The following is a 19,709-nucleotide window of genomic DNA, read 5'->3' as shown; positions in this document are numbered from 1 at the left end:
CTGGGCTTTGGTGCCACGCACAAGTTACGACCGGCAAGTTGCAGTAACGGAGTAAAACCGCTAGAGAGCAGTAACAAATTTTGCCGTGTGTTTTAACGTCAGGCTCAACTTCCTCGACGGTGTGGTAGAAATGTAAACAACCACTTTCACACATGCGCTGCGGATTTACTGGCCTGCAGGTAAATGTTCGCTTGTTAATGTAATTATGTGTGAATTGTTTTATTGTTTCATTGTTTCAGCATCTTGTCTCCCCACTGTGAATTTGCACTCAAAACGCAGCAACACAAATACATTAACCTTCAGCTAGCAGTTGGTGCTAATTTGTGACAGCTAGTCCCGAGACAGTTACACTCCTAAGCGGGTACTTTAACCGGTTTAGTCTTTATTATCGGTTAAATAAATGCGAAGTGTCCCAGAGAGAAGCTTGACTTACTGCTCCCTTGAAGAATGGTAGTAAACAGTCTTCATTTGGGATCAACACTTAACAATAAGCCTTATAGATCATATGAGAAGAGATCAAATGAGACATATTCAAAGGACAATTAAAATGTACAGTTTTATATACATGGGTCATATAAAAAGGAGTCTAATAACATGTAGGTAAAAGGTTACAATAGGCTGTAATTCTGCACTGTCATTTTCCAGATGATAGCATACATATTACTATTGTTGTGGTACATTAGTATTATTTATCTGCACGCTCTTTCACAGCTCAACATTACAGCTCAGACTCAGCCTGAAACTTTGATGTCGTCGTCGTCCACATGGCGTCAAGATCCAGCTTTGCTCCTCCTAAACTGGCTGACTTCATCCTCACAGAGCGGCTGGGTAGTGGCAGCTATGCTACAGTCTACAAAGCCTACAGAAAGGTAAAGTCATGAGTTTATAATGGCCGTGACATGCTCAGAATACATGATAAACACACAATTTAAAAAGTGAGTCAACGCTGAAGTGGCTCGTCTCTGACTGTGTCCTTGCAGGGGGACAGTCGAGAGGTGGTGGCGGTGAAAGTGGTCGGGAAGAAGACGCTAAACAAGGCGTCCACGGAAAATCTGCTCACAGAGATCGAAATTCTCAAGACGGTGCGCCACCCTCACATAGTCCAGCTAAAGGACTTCCAGGTGAGGACATCTGACCCTTAGAGCTGATCTGTGAAGGTGTTACTAAATGGCAAAGGGCTTTTTCCTTCTGCGTTACATGTTATACAAGTGTGTGTGTTAAAACAGGAGTTTTCAGTAGACGAAGGATGATAGGGACACTATCTTAATTCTGATTTCTCCTCTTGTCCTCTCTTTCGTCAGTGGGATGCTGAGAACATCTATCTTATTCTAGAATGGTGTTCTGGAGGAGATCTCTCTCGATTCATTCGCAGTCGCAGGATCTTGCCTGAAAGGGTGGTGAAGCGTTTCCTGCAGCAGATGGGTGAGTTTGTCGCCAGAGTTGTGTTTAAGTCTGTATTCAGATGATCTTTTTTTTGTTTTGAATGTTATGAGATTCAGTTTCAGATTCAGATTCAGATTCAGAGTCACTTCTTCCATTGTAAAACTCACTCACTTGGAAGAGATAATATTTTGTTGAATAAATCATGAATGTGTCTTTAATTTAACTCAGGTTTGGAGTTTTTACTTTTAGAAAATTCAGTCTGGAAAAGTATTTTTAGTCAGTCTGGATTTAAGAAGTAATTGTCTCATTGTGTGTGTGTCTGTGTTTACGGACAAACAGCCTGCGCCCTCCAGTTTCTACATGAACGAAACATCTCACATCTGGACCTGAAACCCCAGAACATTCTGCTCAGCGGCTCTGTGCTCAAACTAGCAGGCGAGTCCACACACACACACACACACACACACACACACACACACACACACACACACACACACACACACACACACACTCAATTGTATGAATATTTTCAATCGGTCCTTCTGACATGTCTCTGTGTTCTTGCTGTTTCCTCCTCTCTGATTGGTCCTCAGACTTTGGCTTTGCCCAGTACATGTCACCGTGGGACGAGCAGAGCGTCCTGCGAGGTTCTCCTCTCTACATGGCTCCTGAAATGGTGTGCCGACGCCAGTATGACTCCAGAGTGGATCTCTGGTCGATTGGGGTCATTCTGTATGGTAAGCACACTTTCTTCATCCTCTTGTATGTGGAAACCCTTTACAAGAATGACAGTACAGTTGCAGCTCAATAAATTAGAATGGTATCTTCCCCCTGATTGTGTCGCAGACTGAACCAGACTGAGAGACAATCAAGATTCTCTTTTTGAATTAAATCACTGCAATAAATGAACTTTTCCACAAGCTGCACCTGTATGTTAGCGTTCAAGTAAACAGCCTGTGAATAACCTTCTTTACTGTGAATGCATTTTAGAGGCATTATTCGGACGAGCACCTTTTGCTTCTAAATCGTACACGGAATTAGAGGAGAAGATCCGCAGCAACCAACCTATTGAGGTAAGTGTTGTGTTTCAAGAGTCTTGTGACATGTGATACTTTGTACAGATACAGAGCTGAGACCGCACAACACTGACCACCATCTGCATCCACCAAACTGACAACTAGGGGGCGCACTTTGACAGTTCACAAGTCCTCTAGTTGCGTAATTCCCACACACAAAGACTGGCACGGTGGCACATACACCTAATGCTCCCCCTTCATAAAATGGGCCTCAAATTTCAATTATTACTCATTTAGTGAGACGAAATACTTAAGTAGAACAATATAAGGGTAAGTGAATTTATATCACCTCAATTACTTGACCGTACGTTATTGATATTTGTATATTTCCACTAGAAACTCTGGCGTAACAATTGTTATACCCAACAACAACAGCATCAACAACAACAGCGTTTAGTCCCATTGCCCAGGGATTCAGAGTTTGAAGGTCACGCTTAGAGAAAAAGTCCTGGCGTCAGACAAGAAGGTCCTTGACTGCAGGATGTCGTCCTTGGTTTTGGATTTTGCTGTGCTTTGGATTAAGAGCAATATAATAAGGTCAAGCTTTGTGTATCAGCTCCCTCCAGGGGCCAGGGTATCCCAGGACTGCAGGGACCTTCTACTGCGGCTGCTGGAGAGAAATCCAGATGCCCGGATCAAGTTTGCGGAGTTTTTCACGCATCCCTTTGTAGATATGGACCACATGCCAAGTGCGGAGAGTCTCGGGAAAGCGGTAAGAGGCGACAAAGGAGGGGAAAGCGTGTGTGTATCTATCCTTCCCTACATTAATAGATGGCCGTGAATTGTGTTTGTGTGTGTGTCAGATACTAACTGACTGACTGCGCCTGTGTACACATATGGTTGTAGGTTTGCGGTCATGCCTGGCCCACATGTGCCTTCATGCATGAGCCTGCACGCATGCATAAGGGACGCAGTAGTCTGCATTCAGTGACGCCAGTTCCCGTTTCCTCTTTTCAGAAAGCGTTGATCCTCCAGGCCGTTCAGAAGGACCAAGAGGGGGAGAGGTCTGCCGCTCTCTCCCTTTACTGCAGCGCCCTTGAGCACTTTGTCCCCGCTATTCACCGTAAGAGCGACAACCGAGCTCGTATCCAGTTTGCCGTTCAGCCCCTTCAGCAGTGCACTGGCTTTGTTTCACCACAATAAACTGGAAAAGTAAACTGACTGAATGTACAACCAAAACATCTCTCTCGTCCCTTCCTAGATGAGGCCGACCGACAACGTAAAGACGCCCTCAGGCAGAAGGTACAGCGAGACTGAAAACACTCACAGTTGGATTACTTTCTGTTGTGATTCTGGTTTGTTTTCCACACTCCGGTGGTTTTTACTCTGAATGAATTCTCCTTTATGAGTACCAGATTGTGTGGATGGGGAGCATATGGCGCAGTTGACATGATTAAGTCGAGTCAATGTAAGAGAAATTCCCCGCAGGTCCGCCAGTACGTGTCCAGAGCCGAGGAGCTGAAAGCCCTGGTGGCCTCCGACAACAGACTGAGCTTCCAGGAGGCCCAGAACTCCAGGGATGTCCTCCGAGGTAATGAAGGAGCCCAGAGCCAAAGCAGGGCTGCCATGTGTAAGCATTAGCCCCGTCTAGACAAGACTAATAGCACAACAAGAGTGGTGCGGGTAGTTGTATTGAGTGTGGCATGCTGATTGGCCCAACACTGGATGAATCTCTTCTCTCTTCCTCTCGCTAAGAAACTCAGCATCTCAACATCCTTGCTCAGTAATGTCTTGCAGGAACAATTCTATTTCTGGTAGTTGACCTGGAGGGAGGACTCAGACAGGCTCTTTCTGTTTGCTTCCTCCACCTGCAGAGATGTCCCGGGATCAACCCCGGCTGCTCGCTGCCCTGGAGATGGCCGCCACTGCCATAGCTAAGGTTAGATGGGATTACTGCTGCTTGAGATGCACAGAGGCAGGGAGACGCAAGACAGAAAGAAATAACAAACCACCTATTCCCCATTCATAGGTTACCATCCAGTATTTGTTGTAACAAACAGAAGTAAAAGGTTAAACCCATGATGCCTGATTTCCTCCCTGTCATTGCAGGAGGACAGCATGTGGAGCAATCAGGAGGACGCTCTGGATTTGTACCAACAGTGCTTAGGAGAGCTTCTGCTCGCACTAGCAGGTAGGATTTTACACAAAGAGAGAGACAAACAGAACCTAAACTCATTACTTTAATTTGGGACGGAGCGAGGAACAAAACAGGAACCCAAAGACTCTCGAGTCGCTCCGTCTGCGGCGCAGGCGTCCATTAGGCTGGCGGGCTCATGAGCTCATTTAGAAGAGCGGCCTAATGGAAGAGGTGGGATGGAACGATCCAGATGTGGCTTTGAGCTGGGATGAGACCCGTGCCAGCACCCTGTGTGTGTGTGTGGTATAAGAGCCCTGCCATCTGGTTCCCATTCAGACAACACACTTCATCTCTCTGTTATTACACACTGGAAACAAATAAAAAAACTATTATCTCCCTAATAGATGAGAGGGCGCTCGTCCATCCATCTTGTATTATCTGAGGCTTTGCTCATCAGCCAAGACTTTTTTAGTAGTTTGATACTGGCAAGATGGGAAAACAACATTTGAATGACTTAATAAAGTTGTTCTAGGTGGTTTTGTGGCTCATGGTGGCGGCATGTTCACATTTATTTATCTATTGATGAGGGAAACTGCACTACATTGTTATGAAGTCTATTTACAGTCACACAATGAAAAGCATTGATTGCAGTATTATCCAAATTTGAAAGGGCATCAGGTGTGTGTGTGTGTGTGTGTGTGTGTGTGTGTGTGTGTGTGTGTGTGTGTGTGTGTGTGTGTGTGTGTGTGTGTGTGTGTGTGTGTGTGTGTGTGTGTGTGTGTGTGTGTGTGTGTGTGTGTGTGTGTGCGCGCGCGCGCGCGTGCTGGGGGGGGTCTGGTTCTGTGGCTCAGCTTGCAGCATCAAGGGGATTGTGGGTAGGAAACATTGGTTCTTTGTTTGGTTTAGAACCTTTTGTTCCCAACCAGGCCTCGCTCACCAGAGAGCCCCAGTCTGACTGACAAAACCCTGGCCTACATTTAGTAGAGCCATTAACCACCCAGGAGCCCCGAGAGTGAACACGCCAGCGAAAAACCAATCCACTAGTGAAAATGACCTCCATACTTGCACAAACACGTCTCATTCTCTCTCTCTCTCTCTCTCTCTCTCCCTCTCTTCTTCTTCTTCTATTCTCTGCTTCCTTTTCCCTACCAGCCGAGCCGCAGGGACGCAGGAGAGAGCTACTGCACAGCGAGGTGAGCGTGCGTGCGTGTGTGTGGGAAGGCTTCTGGCTGAGTGCTCATGGTGAGGATGACTTATCTGTACCTCCCAGGGCAGGCGGACGCTCCCTCACAACACCAACCAGCCTCTCTCTCCCCCCCCAGCAGTCACGTGTGCATGTTTCCCCGGCGTAAAATCCAAATAACATAATCCATCATCCAGATTGCTGTTCCATACACATAGATCAACGTCTGCTTTATAGGTTGGATAGTTACCTCCTCTCCTCTCCACTTTGCTCCGTATACATATGGTATATAGCTATGAGCTGGAGCCTCCCTTCGCAAGTGATTATGTTAACTTTTCAATGTAATTAACCCCGTTGTTGTACTTGTAGTTAAGTTCGAAGTTTCTGCAAGTAGACGGGATTCTTTCAGTGTTAACGGCTCCACATGTGCCGGGAAAAATGCCTGAAGAAATATTGAATTTTGGTTACGATCTGGGTCATTGAACCAACCAGTGCCCCTCCATTGTAATAATATTCCATTACAGTATTCAGTTGTAATTATATCAGAGTGCAGGGATTATAATTCTAAGGAATGGAGACACCGAAAGCTGGCGTTCATATTTGCACTCTGACAGCTCGCACAAAGGCCTCGTTCATGTGTGCCATCCTGCTCGCAGCCCTTTGCTTTGTTTGTTCTTTGTTTGGCCAGTAACTGAGCCAACAACAGATAATTTCACCAACAGCCCCCCTTCACCCCCACCCCCTCACAAAAAGAAAGGGGAGGCGGCTCAGACCTCCCTATTTGAAGTTTTTATGGGTGCTCGTCTTAAGTAAATTCAGATGCGGCTGTAATAATCTAACGCTGCATTAGAGAGGCCGGGGTGGAGGATTAGATGGAAAGCATGTGTGCGTGTGAGCGCCAAAAAGAGCCCTCACACACACACACACACACACACACACACACACACACATGCCGCCATGATTGGCCTCCATGTGCGTTCATATCGACAGCAAAGCGCCCTCACGTCTCCCAAAGCTGCCGTCACGGTTCATCATCACATGTGAGCCGCAGCTTTGATCATCGTAGGTTAACGTCGTGTCATTACAGCTGAATTTAGGCGGAATGATTTTAGTGTTTTGTAGGAGCTTTTATGTCGCCTGTGCGTCCATACGAACCGCCGAACTCTGCAAGTTAGCAACGCGGCCCTGTGCCATCCTGAGCCGTGTAGATTTCCTCCGCGTTTGTTGTGCTTTGTGATTAAAGGCGTTCTGATTAAAGGTTTCGGTCTGACTGTAAACTCATGGGCACAATGATTAGTTCACCACAAAAAGATTGGTATTTAAAGGCACATTACGCGAGCCAATCCGCTGTCATGTCAATCCAGTTCTACCCGAGCAGACCGGTGTTATGCTGCGACACAAAGCGGTGACACAACAAGGTACGAGGAGCAGCCAAAAGCCTCCATCATCACTAAAGCGCCGGTGACCACATTAAAGGCCTCCCTCGGGCTTATTATACCAACAGTTACTGCTAACACATGTGTACTGTCTGACAGCTTTTCCTCCTAAATAAAACACAAGAATTAAAAACAGAAAGAGGGAGAATCTGGCTCAAACAAACTTCCTTCCACGCTGCAGAAGAAGACAGAGAAGAGGAGACGTTATGAGAAACATCCACCGAGTCTGATTGTTGAGAACAAAACATTAATGTCTGAAAATTCCTGTCCATTTCCAGATTAAAAGCCTCATGAGCCGAGCTGAATACCTCAAGAAGCACATCAAGGTAAGCATGTTTTCATTCTCACTATCATCTTTTGCTGACTCGGCCCTCGTGAGCTTCGGCAAACAGTACATTTCCTCCCACGGTCCCTTCGGCGCTCCTGTCTCTGTAACGCAAAGTCTATGGGTGTCGAGTTCTCGCTTGTCTCGGCTGATTTCCGGGAATGTGCTGCTTTGTTTCAGATGCAGGAGACGCAGAAGGACGTGTGTCTGGAGAGAGAAGCTCTGGGAGACTCTGTCAGAAGCAGTGAGTTTGACAGCCATTAAGTGTTTCTCTGTGTCTGGGTTGGTGTATGGAGGGGAGAGAGAGGGGGCGGAGGGGGGGTTGAGTGAGAAATAGCCGCCTGAAGTTTGCAATGAATTTCCCCCGGAGTGGAAGCAGTAAAATATGAGCCTGTCTCTTCCCCTGCAGGCTCTTTGGTTTCATTCGGTCCTGAGCTCTGCTGTCCTCTGCCCTCTTGTAAACTCCACCTTATGAAAGTGAAACCTGCCGCTACCCAAGGCTAAACTAGCTTTTAAACGCAAGCAGACAAACAAAAAAAAACCCAGCACCCCCCGTCTCTAAGAAGACCATGTCCATATGTAGCGTTTATCTAAAGTTCCATTCCTAACACACTGGAACTTCCTTGTTTTAAATCTACACAAACCTTAATTCCTCAGGATTTACTGGGCTCAGCTCCTAGATGGAGAGCGGAGACCCAAAGCCCAGACAATATCCTGTTCTCAGTGAGAAATTCCTGGGGAATTATGGATAAAAAAATGGCTGTAAGGGAGATTGGAGGGGGGGAGGGAGGGGGGACTGTGAAGGACGCTCAAGTTTCATGAAGAACGTGGCTTCTTCTCCTTCTGCTGCTGCTGCTGTTATCTTAATGCAGCCACACCACAGTCAGCCATTCTGCCTGGCACTGGTCCAACAGCAGCTGTACTCCAGGGGTTACAGCAACGCCCATCTGTGTCTGGTGACCTTAGAGCACACCGCGCTGATGTGACTGAGAACCATCACGCTGCTTTACAGTTTGGTACAATTCTTATACATCTACTGCTGCAACCCAAACTGGAAAACAACCGCTCATAACGCGTCGGAACGTTCTTTCCCCTCTTAACCTCTTATTTGGAAACTTTGACATTCCCTTGTTTTCCAAAGTGCCGCGTTGACTTCAAACTAACGAGTCGTTTTATATTCCTCAGCTTGCTGTTTGCAGTAAACTCACTGGAACAAACCGGGGACGTCGACATCAGACGGCGGCCTGTCGGTCACTGATGCCTCCACCTGACCAGATGCCTGCTTAGGATAATCCTCCCTACTAACTCACAAACGCTACAATCAGCAGCAAAACATGGCTCTACGTTGATTGATTGTGCCAGATGCTGTAACGCTCGTAGACCAAATCAGCTTCAGCTGGAGGGGAGGAGGAAAAAAAAGTGAACTTAGGGAGTTTGAACGCTGCTGAATGTGAAAGTTTGTCTCCCTGCTCTTTACACCACTTAGCCTCAAATCCCTCCTCCTGTCCCGACTAACCATTCATATGTAAATGCTCCCGACAGCTTGTATGACAATACTGCACTGTCATGGTAAACGAGTTAAACTGAGACGGTGGCATTTTGCGTCACCGCCACGCTTTTCAAAAGAAGCCAGCAAACCCATAGAAACACAGAGAGAGAGATTTATCCAGGAGGGGAGTTTGGGAACGTTGGGATGTGTCACACAGGTTGTGACACATCCCAAACGTTCCAAACCCCTCGTTGTCCCCAGGTCATTACCCTTTGCTGTGGGCCGGCCGCAAGCTCACCGCGCTCTCCCCGCTGATGGAGTTCACTCCACCGCAATGAGGGGAAAACTGGAGAGGTGCGGCTTCGGCCTTATTTACTCTAGACTTTGCATGTTGGTAGGTTTGGCACCGGCGCACGGTTGGCCGCTCCAGCAAAGCCTTCATAACTAAGCCTCTGTGAAACGGCGAAAAGCTGAACAGTTGGTGGGGGAGCCGATAATCCTCGCTGTTGTAGGTCTTCGCGGACTTGATTTGATTTTTTGGAAAAGGGAGATTTCAGTATTAATTACTTTGTGAATATAGTTTATGGTCACTGTAGTAAAGACTTGAAACAGGAGGGAGGTGTTTACGTGTCTGCCCATCTCAGATCTACAACTGATGGACTTATTTTGTGTATGTTTGTCTTAATTACTATGTTTTATACACATGTGATTTTCTAAATTATTTATTAAAAGGAGTAAATCAGCGGGGAATAAATCTACCTATCTCTGAAACCTCTTGGTCGTCTGCGTTTCCTTGAAAGTGAAGCCGCTACAGAAAAGCAAACGCGCCTCATCTCAGGCCAGGACTTATGGAAAGATTTATGCGTCGCCGTGGGAGCTCCGGCGTTGGTCCTGCGCCATCACCATCATCATCATCATGTGGAAGGAGCACTCGCTCGGCAGAAACGGGCTGGCGTGCGTCCACAAAGGGAGGTGACAGGAAGGCAGGGGGAAATGAGGACATCTGATACTTTACCGTATATGATGTCTTACTTAGATTTAAACTGGTTTTGATTTTTTCCATGTCTGGCAAAATCCAGGAAATACACACCAGAACTCAGTAGACATTTGTGATTTTCTCTTATTTAATTTAGTGGTCTAGTTTCTGAGCTGCTGTCCTATACGTGGTAGGTCCAGCTTTTCTTAGAGGACTCGTGTCTCTGACCACAGCTGCATTCCTCACTACTGGCTCGTCATAATTACACTCTTACTCTCATTGTACGCTGTTCATAAAAAGAGCAGAGCTAGAATATTGTAACTACACAGCACTTTAAGACTCATAAACTCTGCTTTCTTTACGCAGTTTATAATGGCCATGTTTTCAGAGATTCACTCATAAACTTTTGTACTTTCAGTTTTAAAACCTTTAAAACTTTCAACTCCAAGCACTTAATGAAGTAGAGGAGAGAAGAGGATGATGCTTTACTGATCAAAAAGCATCAAAATCACCAAGTGTCTTTCTAAAAAGTATGAGTAAAGTTAAGTTATTATTTCTTTTGAAACGATGGCATAGAAGTATTTTTCCATGGCGCCAGTACTTCGACTCGCTCAGTGACACTGATCAGACTCGGCAGCTCCCAGGTGGGAATACGTGAATTTGCAGTGAATGCGAAGCAGAAGCTGTGCAGAAAGAAACCAGGCCTCCGCCATTAACCTCTCAAAGACGAGATGGTGCCCATGATGTTGGCTCGGCTTCATCGCTTTAATCAGGACGCGAGCGCTGCCAGGAAAACTCTGAGGACACATTTTGGACTCTTGTGCTCGCTTTGTTGCTGGTTCCTGAAGCGGTGCCAGTTTACATTGCCCCCCACAAACAAAACTGTGCCGAATATCCTCACTGTTAATGAAGTCCAGATAGGAAGATTCTAACACTGAGACCGTGACAACCAAGACGTCCCGAGACTCTTCTCCCTCACCGCAACCTACAGCATTGTGGCTGTAATTGGTCCTCCATTTTGCTGGGGCCCATTTATTGGCTTTTAATCCTTCTGCCCTTCTGTGTCTCAGGGCTCTGTCAATACTTCTAATGGGACAACGGCGGAGCTCCATCGACCTCAACCTCATCTGCATGTAGGGATCTCTTATGTCCCTGACCTGAAGGAACTGGGTGCCTTTTACTCCGCCGTTGAAAACACATGCAGATGAGCCATTCACCCAGGCTACGTGGCCGCCATGAATGGAACATTGTACAGACGAGAGACAAGAGCCTCCCAAATCCCTGTGTCACTCCTACTTTGGAGCGGGTAAATGAGCGCTGGGGTCAGGCTGTGTGTGCGTATGTGTGTGTGTGTGTGTGTGTGTGTGTGTGTTCAGTGGCGGTGGGGGACTGCGTTTCAGAGAAATGTTGAATAAAGATAATTTAGAAAATGGGCTCCTGCACAGTGCTGCCTCTGTAACCCCTTTCCCCCCCGCCCCGCACACACACACACACACTCACACACACACCCTACTCGCACTCCCCCACTTACCCGAGGCTGCTCTGCTTATGTTTGTTTTGATTTTGTTCCCAGAAGCTCTTGGGTGGGGGGGTTAGGGGAGGACTGGTCGTGTCGGAGGTCTCGAAGCTGCACGTTTGCAAATGGTTAAGTGAGATGTGACCAAAGATGAAGGGCTTACTGTGGCCTTTGTCCAAAGTAACTATTAAGATCTGTAGGAAGGATCCGGTGTTCTATGTGTTCCATTCCTGGCTCGTCATCATAAAGTTGGCATTTTTGTCCTATTTGTCAAGAACTTAAGCGACATATGTAAAGCAAGTGAACGCATCATGAGTCAGTGTTAATGCTAAGTGAGTGCTGTTGTGTTTTTACATCTGCTGATTACTGAGCAAGCAGAGAATAAACCCCAGCCGGCTGTTTGTTCATTATCCGGGATAATGAGCATAATACAGCAAGCAAATACGAATGAATAGGCACTAAACTAATAAGAGTTGACTAAATGTTTTCTTTCCCACTCCACAGATGTTCAAAATCGACCCTGAGCCCTAAACTAGAGTCTAGTAGCTTGGCGAGGCTGCAGAGGTACACACTTGCTCTTCATCACTTTCCCTTAGGGAGGAAAGAAGCAAATTATTACACAACTTGGCTTATAAACATTTTTTATTACAAACTTGATCCATATGGAAGACGGTGAAATGATGTAATGCGAAGTTCCAACATGATGAGAGGGGGAAAAAAAGAAGTCAAGTCAGGGTTTCTGGACAAAATATGAGCTCGATTTGTGTGTGTGTGGACTTCATTTTAAATACATTTACGCAACAGTGGACAGACAATGGCTTATTTTTTTCTGTATATAAATGTAAACTATATACACATTCTTCATATGGTAGTTTCATAATTTAACATTTATCAACATTTGTCACGATGAACAGCAACGTGATCGGCTAGAAACATTCTCAACCTTCATAAGCAGAACATTCAATTTGTTTAGACACAATTTCAAGTGGCATAGACGCAACGTGAACACACTCTGCGGTTCACCTTCCCTTTTAAAATAGCTTCATTTGAGGCTGCTGGTTCAAATCCTTGGACTGCATACAGCGTCTTCGACCTTCATCTGTATTTGGTCCATTGGTTGAATAGAGAGCGTGTGAGTTTTACTTCTGTTTGACGTACAGACGCTGTGTGAGACGCAACACGATCCATACACTTATCTGAGCGGAGTATTGGTTGACACACACTATGCAGGTATTGTTGTATTCTTCTTCATCTCCTTCATTTTCCCTTTTAGACTGAATGGTGCAACATGTGCTTCATTTTGCCACTTTTGAACAAAACACTCATCTTCCTCCTGACTCACGCTGTTTGTATACAGGAAGGTGATGATGCTTACACCAATTAACACCCCCACACAGTGACCAATGAGAGTCTTCAGCTGAATCCTGCGCTCCTAACAAACAAACCAGGGCCATCTGAGGCAGGTAAACCACTCGCTGTGTGTGCTGACACACTCGCGCCGGCAGTAAAATCAGGCCTTTCCTGTGTTAGCGTGAAAAACAGTGTTAAAAGGCGTGAAGAGGGGGGGAGGCGGGCGGGCAGGAGAAGAAAGGGTGGCGGTTTAGGGGGTGGTAGGGGGGGATTCTGAGGAGAAGTTCAATAAAACAATCCGGTGTGGGGGAGGGGGGAACGCAGACTGGAGTGCTGGAGAGCCGCTTCACTTCATTTAACTACTTGATCCCGTCGCCTGGCTTGTGCCCTGACTGTTCCTGCAAATATTTGAAGTGCGGTTTTCCTGCCGACAATGCGGAGGCCCCCCCTGCCATGGAGAGGAGGAGAGCAAACACAGTCTGGATGGGTCCAGTGTTTGTCTTAGGCCTTAATAAAGCCACAGCTTCAAGAGGCTCTGGACCCAAACCAAACAAACAGGAGCTATTTGAAGACGCACAACAAACACGCCTCCGACAGGAAGTCACATTTGGTTCACTTTCTCACCTGATCACAGGAAAGCAGATCTGTCATTGTTTCCTTTTGAACCTAGTAAAAGCATGAATAGTTTCAGTTGGACACATTACTGAGGTTGGATGTGCAACTATTTAGATCACAACTCCAAGAGGAAGAGTTTTCAGAATGTGTGTGTGTGTGTGTGTGTATGAGATGTGTTACAATTCAAACTGTGTAGTTGGGAACGACCTACAATAACACAACAGAGTGGCACCAAAGGCCTCAGTACTGTAGGAGAATGTTGTTATCTAGCAGACTTGGGTTGAATTCCTGCCCTACCCAAGTGTCCTGGAGCAAGTCACTGAATCCCCCACATCTTAAAGGATTACAAGCTCCCTGGGGAGGTCAAGTGAAACCAGATTTCCTCAAAATGGGCATCAAAACAATATTTGCCTTCCTGTCTCAATACAATGTCCACACTAGAGGAACAAACAGAAGCTGCGTGAAGCCGGACAGCAGCCGTGATCCGGAGGAATGTTCCGGAGAAGACGCCTCCTCCCTGTCACTCCTGGGCTCATAGTCTTCATCCTCATAGATCTCGTCCACATCTGGCTGATCTGAGATGACGCCTTGGTCTCCTATGGAGCACAGTTTGCTCATGTTCTCCTTGACCACCTCGCAGAATGGCCTCTCCACTCCGTCACACACACAGCGGTTGAGCAACACGCCGTTCGGGATGAAGAGCATCTGTTGAATGGTGGCTTTGCACCTGGAGGAGCATTTCCTGCCGTTGAAGAGCTGCCCGCAGTATGACAAGTAGGCCGTGAGGGAGGTGTGGCAGCTGCTGTCCTCCTCGCAGCGCTGCCGGGCCTCCATGCAGCCGATCCCCCCGGCGTCACTCGGGTGTCTGCGGGGCAGGCACGGCTCGATGGCCCGCTTGGCGCTCAGGCACTCCGGGTCCCGGGCGCAGTCGCAGGTCTCCAGCTCCGGCCCGCTCCGGGTGTGATTGAGCCTGATGAGCGCGTTGATGCAGTGGCTCGGGCATTGCCTCCGAGTTCCCCGGATGTTCCCTTCGCAGGCGGCTAAGTACTGACCGTAGGCGAGGTCACACTCGGGCTCGTCGTGGCACCGGAGCAGCGCTTGCCAGCAGATTAGGTGGGCGTCTAAGACCACCAGCACCCATGGGAGAAGTGCCAGGGCGCTGCACCAACATTTCATGCTTGGATGAAGTTCGGTGACGCACACTTTCTCCACGAGAGAGGTCGGCACATTAGGATGAAGAGAATCCACACATTAACAAAGTGTTTACAAAGTTAAGTTGTGAACTTCACAACTGCAGCGCGTCACCAACTAGTTCAGCCAACAACAAACACTTTCAGCTCGGGGGGGAAATGAGCCACAAACTGTGCGTGTTGGTGGAGTCTGTCTCTTCTCTCTGCGACAGTGGTGGAACTCGAGAGATCCGACTCGGGAGGAAATCACCACGCGTGAACCAGTATATCCCCGGTGTAAGATCCAAAGGTCCAAAGTGTGCGAGTTGTATTCCTGCGGTCGCTCGTTGCCATCGGTGGAGACGCGCTATCCAAAGTTAACGCGGAGCGACTTTTTACACTTGAACGCATCTTCCTTGCCATTGTCCGGTTCGACTCGGCTCAACTCCGCGACTTTTCTCTCTACAAGTAATATCCACACATTTTCGGAGTTGTTTTTGTTTTGTTTTTTTGTTTAAAACGTGTTTCTATCTGTCCCGTTCGGTCCCGCTATGCGCGTCTTTGTCCCTCCTCTCGCTGTTACGCTTCACGGTCCGCAGAGCATTCCCCCCCCCCTCACCCCCCTTCACCCCTCCCTCTGCAGGAGAAAGAAAGGAAAGTTTTCCTCCCCCCTCTCTCTCTCTCATTTACAGCCCTGGACACCGATTGGTCGTCATTGAGGAGTCAGCCGTGGGACCCATTTGCAGGCCTACAGCAACACACATTGGCACACAAATCCCCCCAGATAGGTTAAGATGAAAATGTTTATAATTTTTCTTGCATGGAAGCCAGAATCTGTGTGGTCCCCCCCCCCCACACACACCCCTTGCTCTCTTGTTGCAAAACACAAGTTAAAAGGGGGGAGGCAGAGGGGGGGCTTGTATAAGACACATTCCTTTGCAAGAAGCTCACATCTGCACTCCTCGAGTTTTCAGCACAGAAAAAACAAATCTGTTCCTTTTTAGCCACAAAAAGAGGAGGGAAGCCTACGATAACTGTGCCCCTGCGTGAAGGAGTTCTCACTAATTGTGGCTTTCCCCCTCTCTCCCTCTCCTGCCTCCCTTTCTGCTCAGTCTTAAGCCCTGATTGATAGAGGAGAATGGGAGAGAATAGTATTTTCTGGCCCGTTTCACCCCAATTGTGTCAGATTGGCCATGCAGTGGCCCAATGTCTTTCCAAGCTGAAGATTGTTCACGCACTGAGTCCTATCAATGGAGAGAGGTTTCAGCATCAATATATTTTACAGCTATTTCCTTTCACACACACTCGAAAACTACCAATAGCTCAGACTTTGCTTGCATTGAAATGGTAAGTAACTTGATTTTTTTTACAAAGCAGTTGCTGGCCTGCCCCCCCCCCCCCAGAGAGGCTGTGCCAGCTTCACACAAGCAGCAACACAAAACCAGATGGATGCCCGACCTGATATTTATTCAAGACCTCAACGTGAGTGATAAAACTGAAAATTAACACCTAACACATGTGGAGCATGAGGATCCGACCAACCTGTCTGTAAAATGAAGAACAGCCAAATTAAAGATTCACTTCTGTGTTGTAAGTTTGTCCTCTTCCAGTTGTACATTCATCAACCTACACACAATAAAGACACAAATAAAGACACTAAAAAAGGTCTATGAATTATCCTCTGTATATATAGTGAAGAAGAAATACTCATATAAGTAACATCTCTAATAGCAAATGGGGAAAACTCAACTTCTAGTCAAAGTCCTGCATTCAAAATGGAGTATTATCTCTACAATGTACTGCAGTATCAGGAGTAAAGGTGCATATTGTGTGATTGTGAGATATTGTTACAAGATTGTTAACCTAATTTAAAGTCCTCAATAAGACAGTTACTATAATTTTGTTCATAATCAGATCTGGGAGCACATATGCAGACTAATGTCGAATAAAATCAGATTTGTTTTGTACACACAGCTCAAAAAAAGCACATATATGTCATAAATTGGCAAAAATGTATGACATGTAAAACTGAACTAATGTAAAGGTAGCCAACATTCCTAACCACAGCCTGTTTCTATCAGTGTGCTGCGGGTGTGTTTTTGTCTCCCCCTAGTGTTCAGACTGTAGAATCCACGCACATAAAAACCACACTGAAAAGGGTTTTATCCTAAAAACCTGTTTATTGCATTTTAAACTCAAAAACCACTTCAATACTCTGACAGACAAAATAAGAAACAAGTGACCAATGAAACAGCCAAACAATGAGAACGCACTGATCACCGTGGCAACACCCTGAAATATGACACCACATTAATCACATTGGGCTATAATTATTATTGAATTAATGAATTATTATTAATATAAGTCACACATTCACACACAGCAAACAGAACGCTTTATGGCTTCATTTCCACCCATTGATACTATCACATGATCTGTTGAACAAAAACTTATTGCACATCGCCTTCATTTCATGTTATCATAATGTTACCAGTGCTGTGATCTATAATAATGAGAACAGCTGTTTTGAGATATTGCCTCTGTGTGGCTCATACAGCAAGCAGACGCTCCTCTCAGAGCTCAGTACAGGAAGTGATTTACCCCAAATGTTTTACCCCAGAGCTCCGTCCTAATGTTTAAAATGAAAACTTTCAAAGACACAGATTTGGCAGCAGAACCACAACAGGGCTCAAAGTCGGGGTCAGATGTGAGGTCAAAGCTGATATTCCTCCTCAATGCCACATAAAGATATCCCGAAAAATAATACTGCATATGTGTGTAATACAACAGCAACATCTGCTCTTGATTCTCCCACACCTCCACTTAATTCTGGATAAAAATAGACAAAATAGCAGGTTAGGCAGTATGCCTGGAATGACCGCGTGCTGTAAAAAAAAAAAAAAAATCCCACCAGCAGCAGCACTCTCAGCCGAAGGACAACGTTAACAAAGGGAACACTCGACACATCACGTCAGCTAAACAACACCAATCCACCAGCACAAAAACAGCACCACTGAGACAGAGGGGGTCATGAGAACAAGAACAAGGTCAAAGAGGTCATATGACACTCGGCAACACCGGCACAAAAACCAAGACCCAGAGTGAGTAAAAGCTGTTTGGGTATAGGCAAACCGCAGATACTTGAACATTTACATCTTTACAAATAAATATTTGTATGGCGGCTTTACAGTTATACACACACACACACACGCACACACACGCGCACACACGCACACACACAAACACACACCACACACACTGTGAATACATATTTGTGCCATTTCCTTAATATTGTTCATGAATGGCTTTGGCTTAACATCTCTAAAGCGTTTACATTTCTCTACTCTGAGCAGCTTTCGTCTCCTATAACCACTGAATGCGGCACACACACACACACGGATTTACTCCCTATATAAATGATATGTGTGCTTGGGTAAGTCTGGGCACACAGTTATTGAACACACTTAGCTGTAAATACTTACAACACAGTCACAAGTTTGATCTCTGCAAGGGCCGAAACACAGAGGCCGCGTATGCAATCCCTTCAAATCATTTGCAAAAAAATAGCTGAAAAGAAAAAGAAACAAACAAAAGAGGTCTGTGTTTGTAGAAAGTAGCTTACAGATCTTGGAGCAATAGTGAAGACAACCTTGTACGGACGTCCAAGGCACATGGCAGAAAGGGGGGGGAGGGGGGGGGGGGAAGGGGGGAGCCTTTATTATGATATGTCAAGGAAAAGATTAAACTAGAAATGTTGCAGCTGGCAGGGAGCTTTCATCAGGGCACCAGGATGCCAACATGAGTAAGCTACTTATGACAAAACTCAGCCTCGGTTTTGCTCTGCGTGACTATTGCCTATTTCTAAGATTATGTGCTTTTGTGTGTGGGGATATAAGAACTCCTTTAAGAGCTCCTTCAGTTCATTTCCTGCAAGAAATTCAGAATCACTGCTATATTATATTTATATATGTTGAAAAATCAGAAGAGCCAACTTCAGGCTTTTATGTGCAAAAGTTTCATTCAAACCAGAAACTACAGCAGCTCTCAGTGAAGGTTCATCAGTGAAATGAACTGCTCCTGGTTGGAATGAAATCCTGCTGAAGCTTTGCTGCCTCTCTCCACTGGGGGCGCTGTCTGTGCTGGAGCCAATAAGAGCCACAAAAACACTGTGCTTTGTTTGGAAAAAGCGATTCCCATGCCAAACAAACATTCTGGTGTGGCATGAAGGGAACCGTTGCTGCTTTACCACCTAAAACCTTCTGGTTCTGGACCAAGTTCTGTTCAGCATCAATGGAACCAAAGTGCTTTCTAGCCTGCATTTCCATCAATTTGTTGTGGCACCATAGCCACAATAGAATAATGTACACCTAGTCATGATGTCATCACCTCTCTGAGCATAAAGTCGTTTCCCAGCATTAACAAATTCAAGGAAACACACCTTGCAACTCCCTTTGGTTCCTTGGCTGCTGAACAGCAACATGCTCCACAACCAGAACCTTCTAGAAGGAAAAATGCTGACTAAGCTTCATATGGACCAAAAGGGAACAAGTTCCTTCTTTGTCGAAATGCAGATTGGTTCTCAGAAGGGAACAAGTTGAGCATCAGCACCAGCACAGCATTGGTGGGAAAGAGGTGAGTTACAGACAGTGATGGAGGTTCAAGGGAAGGAGGGGAAAGCTGTGGCTCCCAATCCTGGTCTATCTCTCTCTCTCTGTTCTACCTGCACTTGATTATATAAATCAGGCGGGTTCACTTGATCGAGATTTGGTGCCTGGACTTTATCTCAACCGGGAAGGTTAGAGGACCAGGATTTGGACCCACTGGTGTAAATGATTGAGCCGACGATGCAAACGAGACAAGATGCTCTGGAGGCAGAAATGCTGTCATCTCACTGCAGCTCTTAAAGGGCAGAGGAGGTTTATTGAATTCAAAATATCAGCAAAAAGTATGAATGAGTAGCAGAAGCTGTTCGTTCGTTTGTTCATTCATGTTGCTTCTGTTCAAAAGAAAAGTTTAGTTATGCCGCCGACCATGCCGACATTTATTTTTACTGACAAGGATTTCTGCCTCCAGAGCAGCTCAGCTTCTGAAGTAAAACCTCTAATCTGGCCAGA

The 19,709-nt window shown here is 46.1% G+C and overlaps 2 protein-coding genes across 2 annotated transcripts; one reads left to right on the top strand and one right to left on the bottom strand.

Annotated features, from left to right (window-relative positions):
- The first annotated feature begins 97 nt into the window (after positions 1-97).
- ulk3 (unc-51 like kinase 3) lies at positions 98-9,152 on the top strand. Its single transcript, XM_076156190.1, has 17 exons — positions 98-179; positions 712-869; positions 981-1,121; positions 1,302-1,422; positions 1,723-1,818; positions 1,977-2,120; positions 2,374-2,456; positions 3,016-3,171; positions 3,417-3,522; positions 3,661-3,701; positions 3,888-3,990; positions 4,274-4,338; positions 4,509-4,590; positions 5,689-5,729; positions 7,434-7,481; positions 7,661-7,724; positions 8,666-9,152. Exons 2-17 carry the CDS (start codon positions 765-767, stop codon positions 8,680-8,682), a joined length of 1,413 nt encoding a protein of 470 aa, XP_076012305.1. The 5' UTR covers positions 98-179; positions 712-764; the 3' UTR covers positions 8,683-9,152.
- Positions 9,153-12,085: 2,933 nt separating this feature from the next.
- On the bottom strand, positions 12,086-15,177 carry LOC143004419 (growth arrest-specific protein 1). The gene has a single exon (XM_076155282.1). The coding sequence runs from the start codon at positions 14,600-14,602 to the stop codon at positions 13,847-13,849; it is 756 nt and encodes a 251-aa protein (XP_076011397.1). The 5' UTR covers positions 14,603-15,177; the 3' UTR covers positions 12,086-13,846.
- Positions 15,178-19,709: the final 4,532 nt, after the last annotated feature.

Source organism: Genypterus blacodes, unplaced genomic scaffold (genome assembly GCF_046128005.1).
Source record: "Genypterus blacodes isolate CSIRO-AG114 ecotype Tasmania unplaced genomic scaffold, CSIRO-AGI_Gbla_v1 ptg000067l_1, whole genome shotgun sequence".
Taxonomy (NCBI): Eukaryota; Metazoa; Chordata; class Actinopteri; order Ophidiiformes; family Ophidiidae; genus Genypterus; species Genypterus blacodes.
This window is presented reverse-complemented; position numbering and strand designations above follow the sequence as displayed.

Bases quoted from the DNA above. Each gene is read 5' to 3' on its own strand.
- ulk3 (XM_076156190.1), top strand. From the start codon at position 765: ATGGCGTCAAGATCCAGCTTTGCTCCTCCTAAACTGGCTGACTTCATC. The intron at 3,172-3,416 runs GTAAGAGGCGAC...TCCTCTTTTCAG, and splicing joins CGGAGAGTCTCGGGAAAGCG to AAAGCGTTGATCCTCCAGGC. The intron at 3,702-3,887 runs GTACAGCGAGAC...AATTCCCCGCAG, and splicing joins AAGACGCCCTCAGGCAGAAG to GTCCGCCAGTACGTGTCCAG.
- LOC143004419 (XM_076155282.1), bottom strand. From the start codon at position 14,602: ATGAAATGTTGGTGCAGCGCCCTGGCACTTCTCCCATGGGTGCTGGTG.